The sequence below is a fragment of the Podarcis tiliguerta genome (genome assembly GCF_965153285.1).
Source record: "Podarcis tiliguerta genome assembly, chromosome: 13".
In the NCBI taxonomy this organism is placed as follows: Eukaryota; Metazoa; Chordata; class Lepidosauria; order Squamata; family Lacertidae; genus Podarcis; species Podarcis tiliguerta.
In genome coordinates, this window is record NC_139546.1 from 9387741 (window position 1) to 9404142 (window position 16402).

The 16402-nt window shown below is 46.1% G+C and overlaps 1 protein-coding gene across 1 annotated transcript; it reads right to left on the reverse strand.

Moving 5' to 3' along the window:
* Positions 1-1879: 1879 nt before the first annotated feature.
* On the reverse strand, positions 1880-14679 carry COX18 (cytochrome c oxidase assembly factor COX18). Its single transcript, XM_083407940.1, has 6 exons — positions 14296-14679; positions 12892-12992; positions 8981-9144; positions 6177-6298; positions 4893-5000; positions 1880-2196 (listed from the first exon to the last, which is right to left on the reverse strand). The coding sequence occupies exons 1-6, from the start codon at positions 14656-14658 to the stop codon at positions 2026-2028; spliced, it is 1029 nt and encodes a 342-aa protein (XP_083264066.1). The 5' UTR covers positions 14659-14679; the 3' UTR covers positions 1880-2025.
* Positions 14680-16402: the final 1723 nt, after the last annotated feature.

Below are 16402 nucleotides of genomic sequence, written 5' to 3' on the forward strand. Positions count from 1 at the left end.
GTTGGCAGGCGCTGGGACCAAACAGTGGGAGCGCACCCCGCCGCGGGGATTCGAACCGCCGACCTTTCGATCGGCAAGCCCTAGGCACTGAGGCTTTAACCCACAGCGCCACCCGCGTCCCTTTATAGCAGCAAGAATACTCATCGCAAAGTATTGGAAGATACAAGAGCTACCTACCCGGGAAGAATGGCAGATGAAGCTGATGGACTATATGGAAATGGCGGAAATGACTGGCAGAATCCGAGACCAGGGAGAAGAGTTGATGGAAGAAGATTGGAAAAAATTTAAAGTATATTTACAGAAATATTGTAAAATTAATGAATGTTAGAAGAATACTGGAATGAAGTTATATGGTTTTAGCAGAAGTGTTATTAAGAATTATATAAAAATTGATTGTTAATGGGCTAAAGTGGAAAATTTAAAGTTAAATTGTGTTAAGATAAATTATAGAACAAAAATTGAGAAAGAGGGAAAGGATTTGCTGAACCAGCTAATTTGAACTAGAATACAAAAAAGGGAGGTGCGAGGAAGTCGAGGAAACAAGCATATGAAAGATAAAGAAATGAAATTTGGATGTGTTTTTAAAGGTTTTAGTTTTTTCTTGTTGTTTTGTTGTATTGTTTTTTCTTTCTATTTTTGATGTATTGTTTGTTAATTTTTTAAATTGTTTTTTCTTTTCTTTTTTACCCTTTTCCTTTTTGTAACTACTAAACATTTAATAAATATATTTTTTAAAAAAAACCCACGTAAGTTTGCCTTGCCATTCTTCCTTTGTTGGCATTTTCTCTGTTTTCCATACTTGTGCTAATAAAATTCTTGCTGCTGTTGTCACATACATAAACAATCCCCAATTTCTTTCTCTTATATCATGATCTAAAATTCCGAGCAGGAAATATTCTGGTTTTTTTAACGAAGGTTTTTTCCAACATTTTTTTCAATTCATTATATATCATTTCCTAATATTCTTTAACCTTCTTGCATTCCCACCATACATGAAAGAAAGTACCATCTTTCTCTTTACATCTCCAACATATCTTAGATCCTGTTTTATACATTTTGGGGGGGGGGGGGATGCATTTGATCCTACCCTTGATATCTTGTGTATCAGGCATTTTTTATTAATAAGAGTACAAGAGGCAATATTTTATGTTTATTCCAATTCATCATAATTGCATCATGAGATAATATTAGCTGGTCTTGCTTATTTAGAGACCACCCTGAAGGAATTATGGCTAGGAGGCACTGTGATTGCTAGTGGACAGACATTCTCAGCCTGGTTCTAAGGATGGATGTGAATGTCGTTCTGTCCGGGGGTTTTCAACGAACTGACTTAATTCACATCTCCCCATCTAATATATGGATTGCAACATAATTGTTCTTCAGATTTTGTGCATCCCAAAATTCTGCAAGACACCTCTCATCTCAAAAAGCGATTCGAAAAAGATTAAAGATGTGTGTTTGGGGGATACACTTGTGATAAAATGGGTATTTAAATATGTATGCAAATAAGCTACAAACTTAAGTATGCATCTAATCACCAATTTCAGTACAGCGTTTGTTAAAATGCAGATTAATACAAAGAGGGGGACTTTCAGAAATCCAAGACAATCTGAAAGCATGCACAGTGTTTTAAAACAGGCATCCCCAACCTTCAGCCCTCCAGCTGTTTTGGGACTACAATTCCCATCATCCCTGACCACTGGCCCTGTTATCTAGGGATGATGGGAGTTGTAGTCCAAAAACAGCTGGAGGGCCGCACGTTGGGGGTGCCTGTTTTAGAAGCTGAACAAAATGTACAGATGAAATTATTACTGGTAGTGGTGAAGGATCGACACGTGTCCCCACTCTGCCAACATATTAGCCACAAGGCCTCCCAACGTAACGACATGTACGCTTTTATTAGGAAAATAAATACGGTGTCACAATTCTGATCAGTTCAATGGAGCCACATTAAATAAGTCTTTTATAGCAGAGCACAGCTCAATTCCAAATCTAAACACAGCACAGGTCTTCTGAAAGAGTGTTTCACTTTGGGAAATACTTTGCATAGATTCCAGCAGCAATATCTCTGTAAGGAGTGTCAGAATCAGACTTGGTCCGGGGTATGTGGCAGAGTCTACGGAAAGCAGGAGATCGAAGCAGGAGGTTGTGCGAAAGGCCCATGAAACTCGAGGAGACCCAGTACAAAGCCATTGCCTGAAACCAGAGAGGAAAGAAGCATTACTTTCAACAAAGCCAGGATGCTGAAAAAGTACCACAACCACCCAAGAGGACGTACGCTATCTTTCGTTTTTAGGAATATCAAATACAGGGGTACATTGGTTCCCAAACGCCGAAAAGTAAGTGTCTGTTCCGGTTTTCGAACGTTTTTCAGAAGCCGAACGTCTGATGCGTCTGTCAACTATTGTTTCTGGAGCAGCTGCGCCTTGGTTTTCGAACATTTTAGAAGTCAAACGGACTTCCGAACGGATTAAGTTTGGCGCTTTTGCTATTTATTTTGCGTTTTTGTTTTTCAGGCTTTTTCAGTTGTTTTTGTGATGGTGTGGAATCCAGTTCAGCTACTGATTGATTGATTGATTGTGAGTCTGAGGAAATGGATAAAAGCCCCCCATTCAAATAATGACTATCAGTGCAGCTAAGAAAAAAAAATGAATTTTAATTTTCATCATCTACAATACTATCTTATTTATTTTAGAGTACAGTACATTGATTATTGCTTTCATTTTATGGATCAATGGTCTCATTACATAGCAAAATCCATGTTAAATTGCTGTTTTAGGGGTTGTTTTTAAAAGTCTGGAATGGATTAATCCATTTTGCATTACTTTCTATGGGAAAACGTGCCTTGGTTTTGGAATGCTTTGGTTTTGGAACGGACTTCTAGAATGGATTAAGTTTGAGAACCAAGGTACCACTACGTGTGGAAAACTTGATAGGATACATTTCGGCCCACCTTCCTCCAAAAAGCTCAGGGTGACAAAGTGCTCAGTCCCCTATTTTATCCTCCTCCTAACAACCCCCTGAGGTACATTAGGGTGAAAGATGGTCCAATCACCAAGGCTGAGGGGAATTTGAACCCAGGCCTCACTCCAGCCAAAAAATTTGGCTCTTCCAAATTTATGAAGCCGTCTTAAAAACTGGAGCATCTTAGAAGCAATATTCTGCAAAGCTTCAGCAGGGATTAACATAGCAGGGGCCAGCAAACGTTTTCAGCAGGGGACCGGTCCACTGTCCCTCAGACTTTGTGGGGGGCCGGATTATATTTTCGGGGGGAAAGGAATTAATTCCTATGCCCCACAAATAACCCAGAGATGCATTTTAAATAAAAGCACATATTCTGTTAGGATATTTCCGTTCCACCTTAAAAGGGAGCAGGCTTTGAGTCACAGAGTCTGCGTATTTCCTGTTTTCACAGGATGTTTATGTTGTGTCTTTGCTTTCGTTTCTCTCTCTCTCTGCCGGAACTCTCAAGCAGGCAGTCGTGTTTTTCTTTGTTCTGATCAACGCTGAATAAACTTGGAAATAATGCTCTCCTGCGTGCATCTTTCGATGTACATTATCTGCTGATAAGAGCGTGCATCGGCTCTAGAATGTGGGAAGCTATTTCTGGAGCTCCTGTCGCTAATTGCTGATACTGCGTGTCTGCGGGAGAACAATGGACGTCCGGAGACGACGTGGAGTCGAGATGGATTTTGTCTCCCTGGCAGTATCCCAACATATTCCACTCATGTAAAAACACCAGGCAGGCCCCACAAATAACCCATAGAGGGGGCCTGTACACACTGCTGGAGCATATTATTACTTCTTGAAATGAGGCCACGGCACACAAACCATTTCCAGGCTCCAAACTGGAGAATTAGGGGCTCACTCGCAATGGGTTTCCCAAACCACCTCAGAGCCTGGAAGAAGCATTGGCCCAACTCAGCGCTGTTGTTCTAGTCAAAACAAAATAAAAAAATTCCTTCCAGTAGCACCCTAGAGACCAACGAAGTTAGTTATTGGTGTGAGCTTTCGTGTGCATGCACACTTCTTCAGATACACTGAAACAGAAGTCACCAAGCCCTTATATATAGTGAGAGGGTGGGGAGGGGTATTACTCAGAAGGGTGGTGGGAGTGGGCGATTGGCCGAGAGGTGTGGGAAACCTGTTAACGACTGCAATTGGTCTTACAGGAAAAAGCAAGGGGTGAGATGGCTAAAAATGGCTTTATCATGTATAATGAGATAAGAATCCAATGTCTCTATTCAGACCAGGTCTCTCCATGGTTTTAAGTTTGGTAAAGGTAAAGGGACCCCTGACCATTAGGTCCAGTCGTGACTGACTCTGGGGTTGCGGCGCTCATCTTGCTTTACTGGCCGAGGGAGCCGGCGTACAGCTTCCGGGTTATGTGGCCAGCATGACTAAGCCGCTTCTGGCGAACCAGAGCAGCGCACGGAAACGCCGTTTACCTTCCCGCCAGAGCGGTACCTATTTATCTACTTGCACTTTGACGTGCTTTCAAACTGCTAGGTTGGCAGGAGCAGGGACTGAGCAACGGGAGCTCACCCCGTTGCGGGGATTTGAACCTCCGACCTTCTGATCGGCAAGTCCTAGGCTCTGTGGTTTAACCCACAGCGCCACCCACGTCCCTTTAAGTTTGGTAATAAGTTGCAGTTCAGCAACTTCTCTTTCCGGTCTATTTCTGAAATTCTATTGTAATAAGACAGCTACTTTGAGAATGTCCTGGGAGATTGAAGTGTTCTCCTACTAGTTTCTCTGTCTTGTGATTCCTGGTATCAGATTTATGTCCATTTAACCTTTGGCGTAGGGTTTGTCCTGTTTGTCCAATACAGAGAGCTGAAGAGCACTGTTGGCATTTGGTGGCACACACAATGTTGTTCTAGGTTACTTACTGATGGTACAGTTGCAGCGATTGGAATCATAAGCACTGAGACACCTCGGAAGAAGTTAGTGCCATATCTCTGTAGCCGGGACAGTTCAGTTTTTCGCAAAGCAAAAATCTGGAGAGACAAATTTCACTTGTAAGAAATATGGGGAACAAAATGTCAGAGCGTCGAGGAGGCAAATATGCAACTTAGGAACTGGTGTGTACAGGTCAACGCAAGTTATTATCTACGCTTTATTTTATTTTTTTTAAAAAATATTTTATTAAGGTTTTCAGATAAAAGAAAAAACAAAGAAAAAAGAGAAAAATACAAAAATAAAAACAAATAAAAACAATTCAATTTCCATGATATTTCTTACATTTGCTTGTTTCCCGGACTTCCCCACACCTCCCTCTCTGTATTCCAGTTCCAAATCCCTTCCCTCTACCTTATCCTTAATTTTACCTTAGTATATTATACCTTTAGTTTTTCGTCTTTTAACCATCCATTTTTCCATATTTCTTCACCACATTATTACTAATAACCCTTTAACCTCAATCCGACATCATTCTAGCATTCATTAATTTTATAATGCAAGTTATTATCTACGCTTTAAAGTCCTTCCCAGGTTTAAAGCGTGAGAAGTCCCAATGCGGCCAGCAATCTGCTTTATATATCAAGCTTCTTACCTCCTTTAAAAACTGTATCTAATGGTCAAAAGACAATGTTAACTGAAACGGTTTTTGTTTTTAAGAAGTATAGTTCTGCTATTCTGAAGCAGAAATGAAATGCCATTACAGCGTTTGCTTATCTGTCTCTGCTGACAAAATGCTGGTCTATTTTATTTACAATATAGTGGTCCCTTGGTTCTCAAACGACTTGGTACTCAAACAACTTGGACCCCAAACACTGCAAACCCGGAAGTAAGTGTTCCAGTTTGTGAACTTTTTCCAGAAGCCAAACGTGCTCCGTTTTGAGTGTTACACTTCCGTTTTGAGTGCCACGCTTCCGTTTTGACTGGAGTGACTGAAGTACATTGTTTATTGCTTTCATTTTATGGATCTCATTAGATAGTAAAATTCATGTTAAATTGCTGTTTTAGGGGTTGTTTTAAAGTCTGGAACAGATTAATCCATTTTGCATTACTTTCTATGGGAAAGCGCCCCTTGGTTTTGGAACGCTTTGGTTTTGGAACGGACTTCTGGAACGGATTACATTTGAGAACCAAGGTACCACTGCATAGTAAATTGCAAGTCGGCCAAATAGCTGTAGATGTGATTTGATGGTGGTCTCAGAGTCAGCCTTCCATACCTCCACTATCAGCAGATTGAGGAGTCCGAGAGTGATTGGCAGAATCCAAGTCGAGTCAGGTACAGTGAGGTCCGGAAACCAGAGGACCCCTCCCGTGGAAAGTTGCTCCTGAATTAAGAACCCTGTTGAAAAATCACACACACGGTTGGTGCATTTTGTTACCTTACACATCCATCACTTTAGCGGATTAGGTTGAGGATGGACAAGGCTGAATCCAGACAAGAAAACATTGTTGGCAGATCTTGGATAAACGACCGACAACTTCTGGAACATAACCTTTCTCCTTCTCCATGATTCAGATTAGCAATCGCTAGATCCATCCCTGTACAGTGGTGCCTCGCAAGACGAAATTAATTCGTTCCGCGAGTTTTTTCGTTGTGCGATGTTTTTCGTCTTGCGAAGCACCACTGCATTTTAACACTAACAACGGCGGGGAGGGGGGGGAGAGAAGCAGGGCAGCTGCCGCAGCCGGTACCTTGGACTCACCCGCGCGTTGTGGCCACCGCGCGACGCGGCTGCTGGAGGGCAGCAGGGGTCAGGAGCGCGACTCTGGCTGCAATGATGGCTGAGGGGAGCGCGCGAGAGTGGTGGGCAGCGGCGCGAGGCAGCCGGAAGGTCGGCCGTCAGCCGCAAGGTGGGAGGGAGCCGGAGGAGAGGGGAAGCGAGCCTGCGTGCGTGCAGTGACCGTCGCCATGACACTAGAGGCAGGGCCGTTTCGTCTAGCGAAGCAAGCCCTTAGGAAAATCCGTCTTGCGAAGCACCTCAGAAAACGAAAAACCCTTTCGTCTAGCGAGTTTTTCGTCTTCCGAGGCATTCGTCTTGCGGGGTACCACTGTACCTGGAAAGCCAAGCTGGCAGCGGTAGCTAAGGAGTCCTTTCAACAGTTCCTGCTGTTGAACAGCTAACCAAGTACAGTGGTACGTTGGGTTAAGTACTTATTTCGTTCTGGAGGTCCGTTCTTAACCTGAAGCACCACTTTAGCTAATGGGGCCTCCTGCTGCTGCCACGATGCCGGAGCATGATTTCTGTTCTCATCCTGAAGCAAAGTTCTTAACCCGAGGTAATATTTCTGGGTTAGCGGAGTCTGTAACCTGAAGCATATGTAACCTGAAGCGTATGTAACCCGAGGTACCACTGTACGGAAAAGGAGATGCTTTCAGTTAAGCCAAGGGATGAGCAATAGGGTTTGGGGAAACAGCGGACAGTGGAACCTCTACTCACAACCACAATCCGTTCCAGAGGCCCGTCCTTATGGCGAAATGGGTTGCTGGTAGAAGCATCGTTGTGCACAGGCACATTTGGCGGCAGCCTGCTTCTGCGCATGTGCAGAGGGCGGCAGCTGCTTCTGCGCATGGGTGAATCACAGCAAACCCGGTGTTTACTTCTGGGTTTGCCGCGGTCACGACTTGGAACGGGCCTAAGTAGAGCGAGACGTAAGTAGAGATTCTACGGTACATTTTATATTGGAGGTTGCCGCCCACACACTTCTACTACGCTTGTTGCTGGTGTGGTGGATCCTCTGTAAAACCGCTTTAAACAGCCTATAGCAGAGTTCCTTCCTTGCGGCAGACGACAAGAGACTTATACAAAATAGTCAGACAAGAGTTACATTATTTCTTGGGTGGTTCACAAACATTTTAGTTGCGACTATATACAAAACTAGGGACGCGGGTGGCGCTGTGGGTTAAACCACAGAGCCTAGGACTTGCCGATCAGACGGTCGGCGATTCGAATCCCCGCGGCAGGGTGAGCTCCCGTTGCTCGGTCCCTGCTCCTGCCAACCTAGCAGTTCGAAAGCACGCCAGTGCAAGTAGATAAGTAGGTACCGCTGCGGCGGGAAGGTAAACGGCGTTTCCGTGCGCTGCTCTGGTTCGCCAGAAGCGGCTTAGTCATGCTGGCCACATGACCCGGAAGCTGTATGCCGGCTCCCTCGGCCAGTAAAGCGAGATGAGCGCCGCAACCCCAGAGTCGGTCACGACTGGACCTAATGGTCAGGGGTCCCTTTACCTTTACCTTTATATACAAAACTATTCACATACATCTTTCCACCATGGTATAAACCAGGCACAGGCAAACTCCGGCCTTCCAGATGTTTGATCATCCCTAGCTAACAGGACCAGTGGTCAGGGGTGATGGGAATTGTGGTACCAAACACCTGGAGGGCTGGAGTTTGCCTGTGCCTGGTATATGCAGGACTTGATCTGCTTCCGCAGGGCCTGTAAGACACAGCTATTCCGCCTGGCCTTCAATTTGAATTAGCCTGATCATCTTTTCCCTTTCCTCTATGAAAAAACCCTTTCTGGGACCCCACATTTAAATTCTTGTTCACACAGCTCCTTGCTGGCCCTAGTAGGACCAACTTGGCCAGTTAGCCCTGGTGATCATTTGATGTCTACTGACTGGGTCCTCCCCCCCCCCAAAAAAATGACCCCTGAATTTTTGAATTTTATTGATTTTGATGCTGCATTTTATGTTGTATTCTATGCTGTTTTTAAGTTGCATTTTAATCAATGTTTTATATTTGCTGTTAGCCGCCCTTAGCCCAGTTTTTAAGCCGGGAAGGGCGGGGTATAAATAAAATTTTATTATTATTATTAACTCACGCCATGGGTGCACTCTTTCCTCCTGCAGGGAAGTGCAACCTGCAACGTCCTCCTTTTTATTTCCATTCCCAAATGTAACCAATCAGCCTAGAGTGTCACTCCTAACCTTTAAAGAAAACTTCTTTAAAGCTACAAGCCCCTTTTTCTGTTCCTCTGAAGAATGACTTCTAACATTTCACGACACCAGTTTAAAAGCCTTACCGTCAGCAGCTGCTCTGCCGATGCTGAAGTTGCGCAAAGCCATGGAAACGAAGACCCACATTGGAATCTGAATCCATACGAGCAAGGTGGCCTTCAAAGGGTGGCAGTTGTCTCGCACGTACAACTCGGAAACAATCCTTTTCAGATTCTTCTTGAAATGGAACCTGCTTGGGCAGAGGGAAACAGAAGTGAGGGAAGAACAACAAGGAGGTTACAGTGATCTTTATAAAGGGGCTTACTAGCATCACTATAGAAATGCGGTAAGTGGGCAATATAAAGGAACAGAGAAGGAGTGGAAGAACCCGTAGACAGGTCTGTGGGCAGTGCTGAAAGGCCAATCGCAGAACAATTGAAATTGAAATGAAATACTTTATTGTGGAGGGGACGCGGGTGGCGCTGTGGGTTAAGCCACGGAGCCTGGGGCTTGCCGATCAGGAGGTCGGCGGTTCGAATCCCTGCAACGGGGTGAGCGCCCATTGCTCGGTCCCTGCTCCTGCCAACCTAGCAGGTCGAAAGCACGTCAAAGTGCGAGTAGATAAATAGGTAGGTAAACGGCGTTTCCGTGCGCTGCGATTCGAATCCCCGCGACGGGGTGAGCTCCCGTTGCTCCGTCCCTGCTCCTGCCAACCTAGCAGTTCAAAAGCACGCCAGTGCAAGTAGATAAATAGGTACCGCTCCGGCGGGAAGGTAAACGGCGTTTCCATGCGCTGCTCTGGTTCGCCAGAAGCGGCTTAGTCATGCTGGCTACATGACCCGGAAGCTGTACGCCGGCTCCCTCAGCCAGTAAAGCGAGATGAGCGCCGCAACCCCAGAGTCGGCCACGACTGGACCTAATGGTCAGGGGTCCCCTTACCTTTACTTTATTGTCACTTGTACAACTTGTATACAGTGAGATTACACGAGCACCCCCACTCAGCTCTCTTAGTCTTAATTCCCCTCGTTTACTGACGCACACCCACCAAACCCGAAAGTCAGTTGCCCTGTTGTTATCTTTTCATTCAGCAGCCTAACAGCCCACGGATAGAAGCTGTTCTTTACCCTGTTGGCGCGACTAATCATGCTTCTATATCTTCTGCCTGAGGGCAGGAGATCAAGAAAGTGCCGGCCAGGGTGTGAATCATCCCTGAGAATTTTCCTCACTCTCCTGAGGCAACGTTCTTCCGCTATTTCATCCAGCGGATTCACGGGACAGCCCATAATATCTTGTGCTGTATTCACCACCCTCTGTAAGCACTTCCTATCAGTTGACGTCAAACCAGCGTACAGTGGTGCCTCGCAAGATGAAATTAATCCGTTCCGCGAGTCTCTTCGTCTTGCGGTTTTTTCGTCTTGCGAAGCACGGCTATTAGCGGCTTAGCGGCTATTAACAGCTTAGCGGCTTTAAGAAAAAGGAAACAAACTCGCAAGAACTCGCAAGACGTTTCGTCTTGCGAAGCAAGCCCATAGGGAAATTCGTCTTGCGGAACAACTCAAAAAACGGAAAACTCTTTCGTCTAGTGAGTTTTTCGTCTTGCGAGGCATTTGTCTTGAGGGGCACCACTGTAGCACACCATGATGCAGTATGAAAGGACACTTTCTATTGTTGACCGGTAGAAAGAGATCATCAAATGTTGATTGATTCTTTCGCAATATTCTGAGGAGATGGAGTCTCTGTTGGGCTTTCTTAACCACCTGGGTTGTATTTATTTTCCAAGGAAGGGCTTCACTGAGATAAACTCCTAGGAATTTAAAGGAAGAGACTCTCTCCATTGCATTATGCACCACATGCTGGTTAGCATCCATCTGTCTCTGGAGACAATGGAGGAGTGCGCCTTCGGGGATGAAGTCAAACCATTGGAGAGTTACAGCGCCTGCTGTGGCTGTAGAGACCGGTAAGGGAGAGACATGTTTTCTTGCAGCTGGGGCAGAGCAAGGCGTCCGGTTGTGCTGCTGAAGGTGAACCAGGGCATTTATTCTCTCTGCACTCCTCCTCCGGTCACTGCTATGGATGCATGAACTGAGTGTCATGTGCAAGGGGTTCCCACTGTTAGTATATACAGTGGTACCTCAGGTTACATACGCTTCAGGTTACAGACTCTGCTAACCCAGAAATAGTGCTTCAGGTTAAGAACTTTGCTTCAGGATGAGAACAGAAATCGTGCTCTGGTGGCGCAGCGGCAGCAGAAGTCCCCATTAGCTAAAGTGGTGCTTCAGGTTAAGAAGAGTTTCAGGTTAAGAACAGACCTCCAGAACGAATTAAGTACTTAACCTGAGGTACCACTGTAGTTCCGTTCCACCTTAAAAGGGTACAGAGGCATGTGTACAGGTTTGTGTGTCACATGCCTGTTTCGCTGGGAACTTCCATTTGTATATAGCTTTTGTGTTGCTGCTGTTTTGCTGGAGACGAAGGGAAGCAGACATGTTTTCCTTTGTTCCTGAACTTTCCTGAATAAAATGCTGTACATTATGCTTGCACATCTCTCTGTCCGCCTCTTCTGCTGTGAGATGATTTACACCAGGCTTCCTCAACCTTGGGCCTCCAGATGTTTTGAGACTACAGTTCCCATCATTCCTGGCCACTGGTCCTGCTAGCTAGGGATCATGGGAGTTGTAGGCCACACATACACACTCTGCTGATAGAGCGTGCACGGGTCTCTAAACGTATCTGAGGCTCGTCGCTGTTTGATGCTGTTCCAAGGGAGACCGGTGATCGTCCGGCTGCCGGCCAGTGGCTGGAACCAGCTGGGGGCCTGCCTCATGCGCCCATCTTCCCAGCAGTATCCCAACACCCACACGGCAGTCTTCATATCACGTTTGCGAACATTTTTGTAATGCAGAGTTACAGAGTCTGGGTCTGCGAGTGGGCCTGGTGCCTGAAGCCAGCTCCTCACAGAGCATGTCCTTGAGGATCCTGCTATCTTCCGTTCTGTGGACATGACCAAGCCAGCGTAGACATTGCTGAGACAGGAGTGTGAACATGCTGGGTATGTGGGCTTCAGACTGTCCTGCCATTTGATACCCCAAACCCTCCTGGCGCAACGTATGTGGGAGGCATTGAGGCATCATTCCTGGCAGATGTAAGTTGCCCACGACTCGCTTCCATAAAGCAGCATGAGCTCAACAGACAAGCTTGGTAGATCTTCCCCACAGAAGCACTATTCACATGGGAATCTTACAAGTAGAGTGGTACCTTGGTTCTCAAACATCTTGGTTTCCAAACGCCGAAAAGTAAGTGTTCTGGTTTTCGAACGTTTCTCAGAAGCCGAACGTCCGATGCGTCTGTCGGCTATTGTTTCCGGGGCACCTGCACCAATCAGAAGCTGCGCCTTGGTTTTCAAATATTTCAGAAGTCAAACGGACTTCCGGAAAGGATTAAGTTTGGCGCTTTTGTTTTCACTATTTATTTGGTGTTTTTGTTTCTGAGGCTTTTTCGGTTAATTTGTTTTTGTGACAGTGTGGAACCCAGTTCCGCTACTGATTGATTGATTGTGTGACTGCGGAAATGGCTAAAAGCCCACCATCCAAACATTGACTATCATCAGTGCAGGTAAGGGGGGGAAATGTTTTAATTTTTATCATCTAGAATACTGTCTTATTTATTTTATAGTACAGTAAACTGATTATTGCTTTCATTTTATGGATTAATGGTCTCGTTAGACAGTAAAATCCACATTGAATTGCTGTTTTAGGGGTTGTTTTTAAAAGTATGGAATGGATTAATCCGTTTTGCATTACTTTCTATGGGAAAGCGTGCCTTGGTTTTGGAACGCTTTGGTTTTGGAACGGACTTCTGGAATGGATTAAGTTTGAGAACCAAGGTGCCACTGTATACTGCTAGGTGGCTTGCAGTGGCCACGAGCAAGAGAAATGTTTAATGCCACAGAATTTTATTCTAGCTGGATGAGCTGAGATACTGCTCAAAATGCGCTTACCTGGCTTCCTTTTCAGACCAACTCCGTTGTTTTGCACAAACGGAAACTTCATAGTGAAGGTGCTTGGCTAGGCTGTGGATTTCAGGCTTCAGGTTTTCCAGCTAGCTGGAAAGACACGGACGACTTAGTTATAAACCAGTTAAGTGCTTCTCCCCGCCCCCCCCAGCACTGTCCCTTAAAGAGCTCTCCCTTAGCATTAAGGGTTTACTCTTGCTTACCTGCCAAAATGTGGACCCAGGCTCACTAGCATCACTATAGAAACGCAGTAAGTGGGCAATATAAATACAAGTCAAACCATGGCTCTATCTATCTGAGTACTGTCTATCCCATGGACTGCAAGAAGATCAGACCTATCCATTCTGAAGGAAATCAGCCCTGAGTGCTCACTGGAAGGACAGATCATGAAGCTGAGGCTCCTAGACTTTGGCCACCTGGGGCCTTGTGCATCTGGGGCCTTGTGCATGGAAAAAAATAAATCATGCACCCTACCACTGAGTACAGCTCAGTATTTTGCTAGGAACACTAGTATCCTCATGTAAAAGTGCAAGTTATAAAGTTGCCATATAAGTGCTTCAAGACTATATAGGTAGTGAAATATCTGCATGAGCAATAGCTGAAGGGCTGTGCTAAATGGTCTGGATGATGAGACATAAAATCATAGAGTTGTAGCCTTGGAAGGGACCAAGAGGGTCATCTAGTCCAACCCCCAGCAATGCGGGAATCGTTTGCCCAATTTGGGGCTTGGACTCACAACCCTGAGATTAAGAGCCTCATGCTCTACTGACTGATATATATGTCATTTTCCTAGGTGTACACTAGATTTTTTTATTTTATTTTCCACATGGAGTAGCCAAAAAATAACCCCAGTTCCAGGCCATGAGACAATCTGAGCAAGGAGCTCTGCAGCCTAGAGCAGTTGTTCATTTGACAGAGAAAAGCATCTCCCACACTTCATCCTGCATCTGGATAAAACTGTTCCCCTCTCAAAAACATATTAAATTATACGAGCTCATCTGCAAGGCGGCAGCTTTTATATATGCACTTTTAAGTAAACCTTTCAACTAATTATAACCTAACCTAACATTTCCAAATTGGACAAAAAAAATTAACCTGGTCCTTACACAAATACGCATTTTGAAGTATCATGTGCATATGGACAGGCTTAACCATTTTAAAAGCTTTACCGGACTCGAAATACTTTGCCGGATTTGGGTCATCTGATGTTTATTTTAAATTTAGCGCGGACCGCACCGAAACCCGCCACGGAAAGTCACGCCGTACATTTTTTCCCTCCCAGTTTACGCGTTCCACCCTCTCCGTGCGCCCCTTGGCTCGGGACGCGCGCGACAGCCCTCTGCAGATGCTCAGGAGCCCCCTCTCCGTGCGCCCCTGCGCAGAGCTCACCTTGGCGAGGACGCGGCCCTGCAGGGCGGCGAGCGGGAGGGTGACGCCGGTGCGCAGGAGGGCGCTGGCGGCGACCACGGCGGCCCACCAGGGCAGCCCGGACGCGGCCTGCAGCGCCACCAGGCTCGACTCCATCCACGCCACGGGCGCCGAGGTCGACAAAGCTTCGTACCAGGCCCAGGACGCGGAGGGCTCTCCGGGGCCACCGCCGGCGCCGCTACCTCCGGGCGCGCAGAGAGCGCGCGAGGCGCAGCCGCAGCCGCGGAAAAGCAGCAGGAACCGTGGGCCCGGGCGGAGAGGGGCGCGCAACCTGCGCGCGGCCGAAGCGGCAGCCAGGAGCGCAGGGGAGGCGCAGGGCACCATCTTGGTCACCGCGCAGCGCGTGCGCCCAGGGCGCGCCGCGGCGCTCCTCCCCGCGCTCCTCCTCCAAGCACGGCGCTTGGAGCGCCCCAAACGGCCCGCGCGCAACCCTCGGAAGTTGCTTACCAAATCGCATGCAGTGCCGGATTTACGTAGAAGCTAAACAAGCTATAGCTTAGGGCCAAAAAAATTAAAGGGGGAAAAAACTGGATGGACATTTCCAAAATGTAATATAAAAAACAAATAAAATAAAACCTACAATTATAATTTCAGGTTATAGCAAGTTTCTAGAGACTAGATTAGGAGTCTTTGTAAATTGTGTTTCTAAAGGAACTTTTGTGTTTGTTATGAATAAAAAAATCATTTTAAATTAGAGCTTAATAATTATTTCACTATTAATATACTTCTTAATTGTATTTCACTATTAATCTACGTCTTCTGAATTGTACTTCAGTTCAACAATTACTCGGCTAAAATACATATTTTGTTATGTGCAAATGGTTTTAGGTACCTATTAGGTCCATAAATTACCATACAGTCATTCCTCGGGTTGAATGTGCTTCGGGATGAGTGTGTTCGAGTTGCGCTCCGCGGCAACCCGGAAGTAGCGGAGCGCGTTACTTCCGGGTTTCGCCGCTTGCGCATGCGCAGACGCTCAAAATAACATAACGCGCATGCACAGAAGCGGCGAAAAGCAATGCGCGCGCAGACGTGCCATCGCTGGTTACGTTTGCTTCTAGATGTGAACGGGGCTCCGGAACTGATCCCGTTTGCATCTAGAGGTACCACTGTATAGCACATATTCAACACAAAAAACAGTGACCATTTGTTGTTGACAAAGGACAGCCGGACATATAAAGGGCCCCATTGCCTTCAGGAGCTCAAAGGCCCCATTAAACCTAAATCCGGCCCTGATTGCATCCTGAACGTGTAGAGTCAGAACATGGTTTTTTGGACTACAACTCCCATCATCCCACTGGTCCTGCTAAGTACAATGGGAGATGTAGTGCCAACAAAAGCCAGAGACCGAAGTTTGGGAAACCAGTCAAAAACCCCTGCAATGCTGGAATCTCAAGTAGATAATCCCATGGGAGTAGCCAGGAATTATGTTAGTGGGGACACGACGCCCACCTGTCATCATCCTCTGTCTAGCAGATTCGGAATGAACTGTCTCCACGACAGTTGTTTTAAATTGCTTTCTTTTGACCCTAAATGCTCAGAAAAATCATATCAAAATCTCTTTACAATTTCTACTTTTAGCTAATGAAATTTTTACACAGGATCCCTCCAAACTACTGTCAAATCACAGATCATATCTGTGTCGGCACATGGCACTGTTGTTTTAAATCGCAGATACTGTGCCTCATGGCACCCACATGGTGGCAAAACATTGCTAAGAGGCATGGGTGGGTGTGCGCCTGCCTCGGGCACCGGGAGTTCACACTGCATGGATGGTGGCACATACCTGTCAACTACCTGGGACATCCCGCTTTTTTGGGGGGCGTGCCCTCACACAAGAGCATGGCACCCAAAAATGTGCAGGGTTGCAGCAAGATGCACATCTCAATATAAGAGCACAGCACCCCAAAGGTGTTTTTTGGGGGGGTGCTGTGCTCTCGCACAGGTCACGTGACTCATGCAGGAGCACATGCATCCCAGTTTTGCACTGGGGCATGTTGGAGGGTACGGTGGCACCATTCACACAACAAAAACTACCATGGAGATATCAACGTTTTCAGAAGTATGG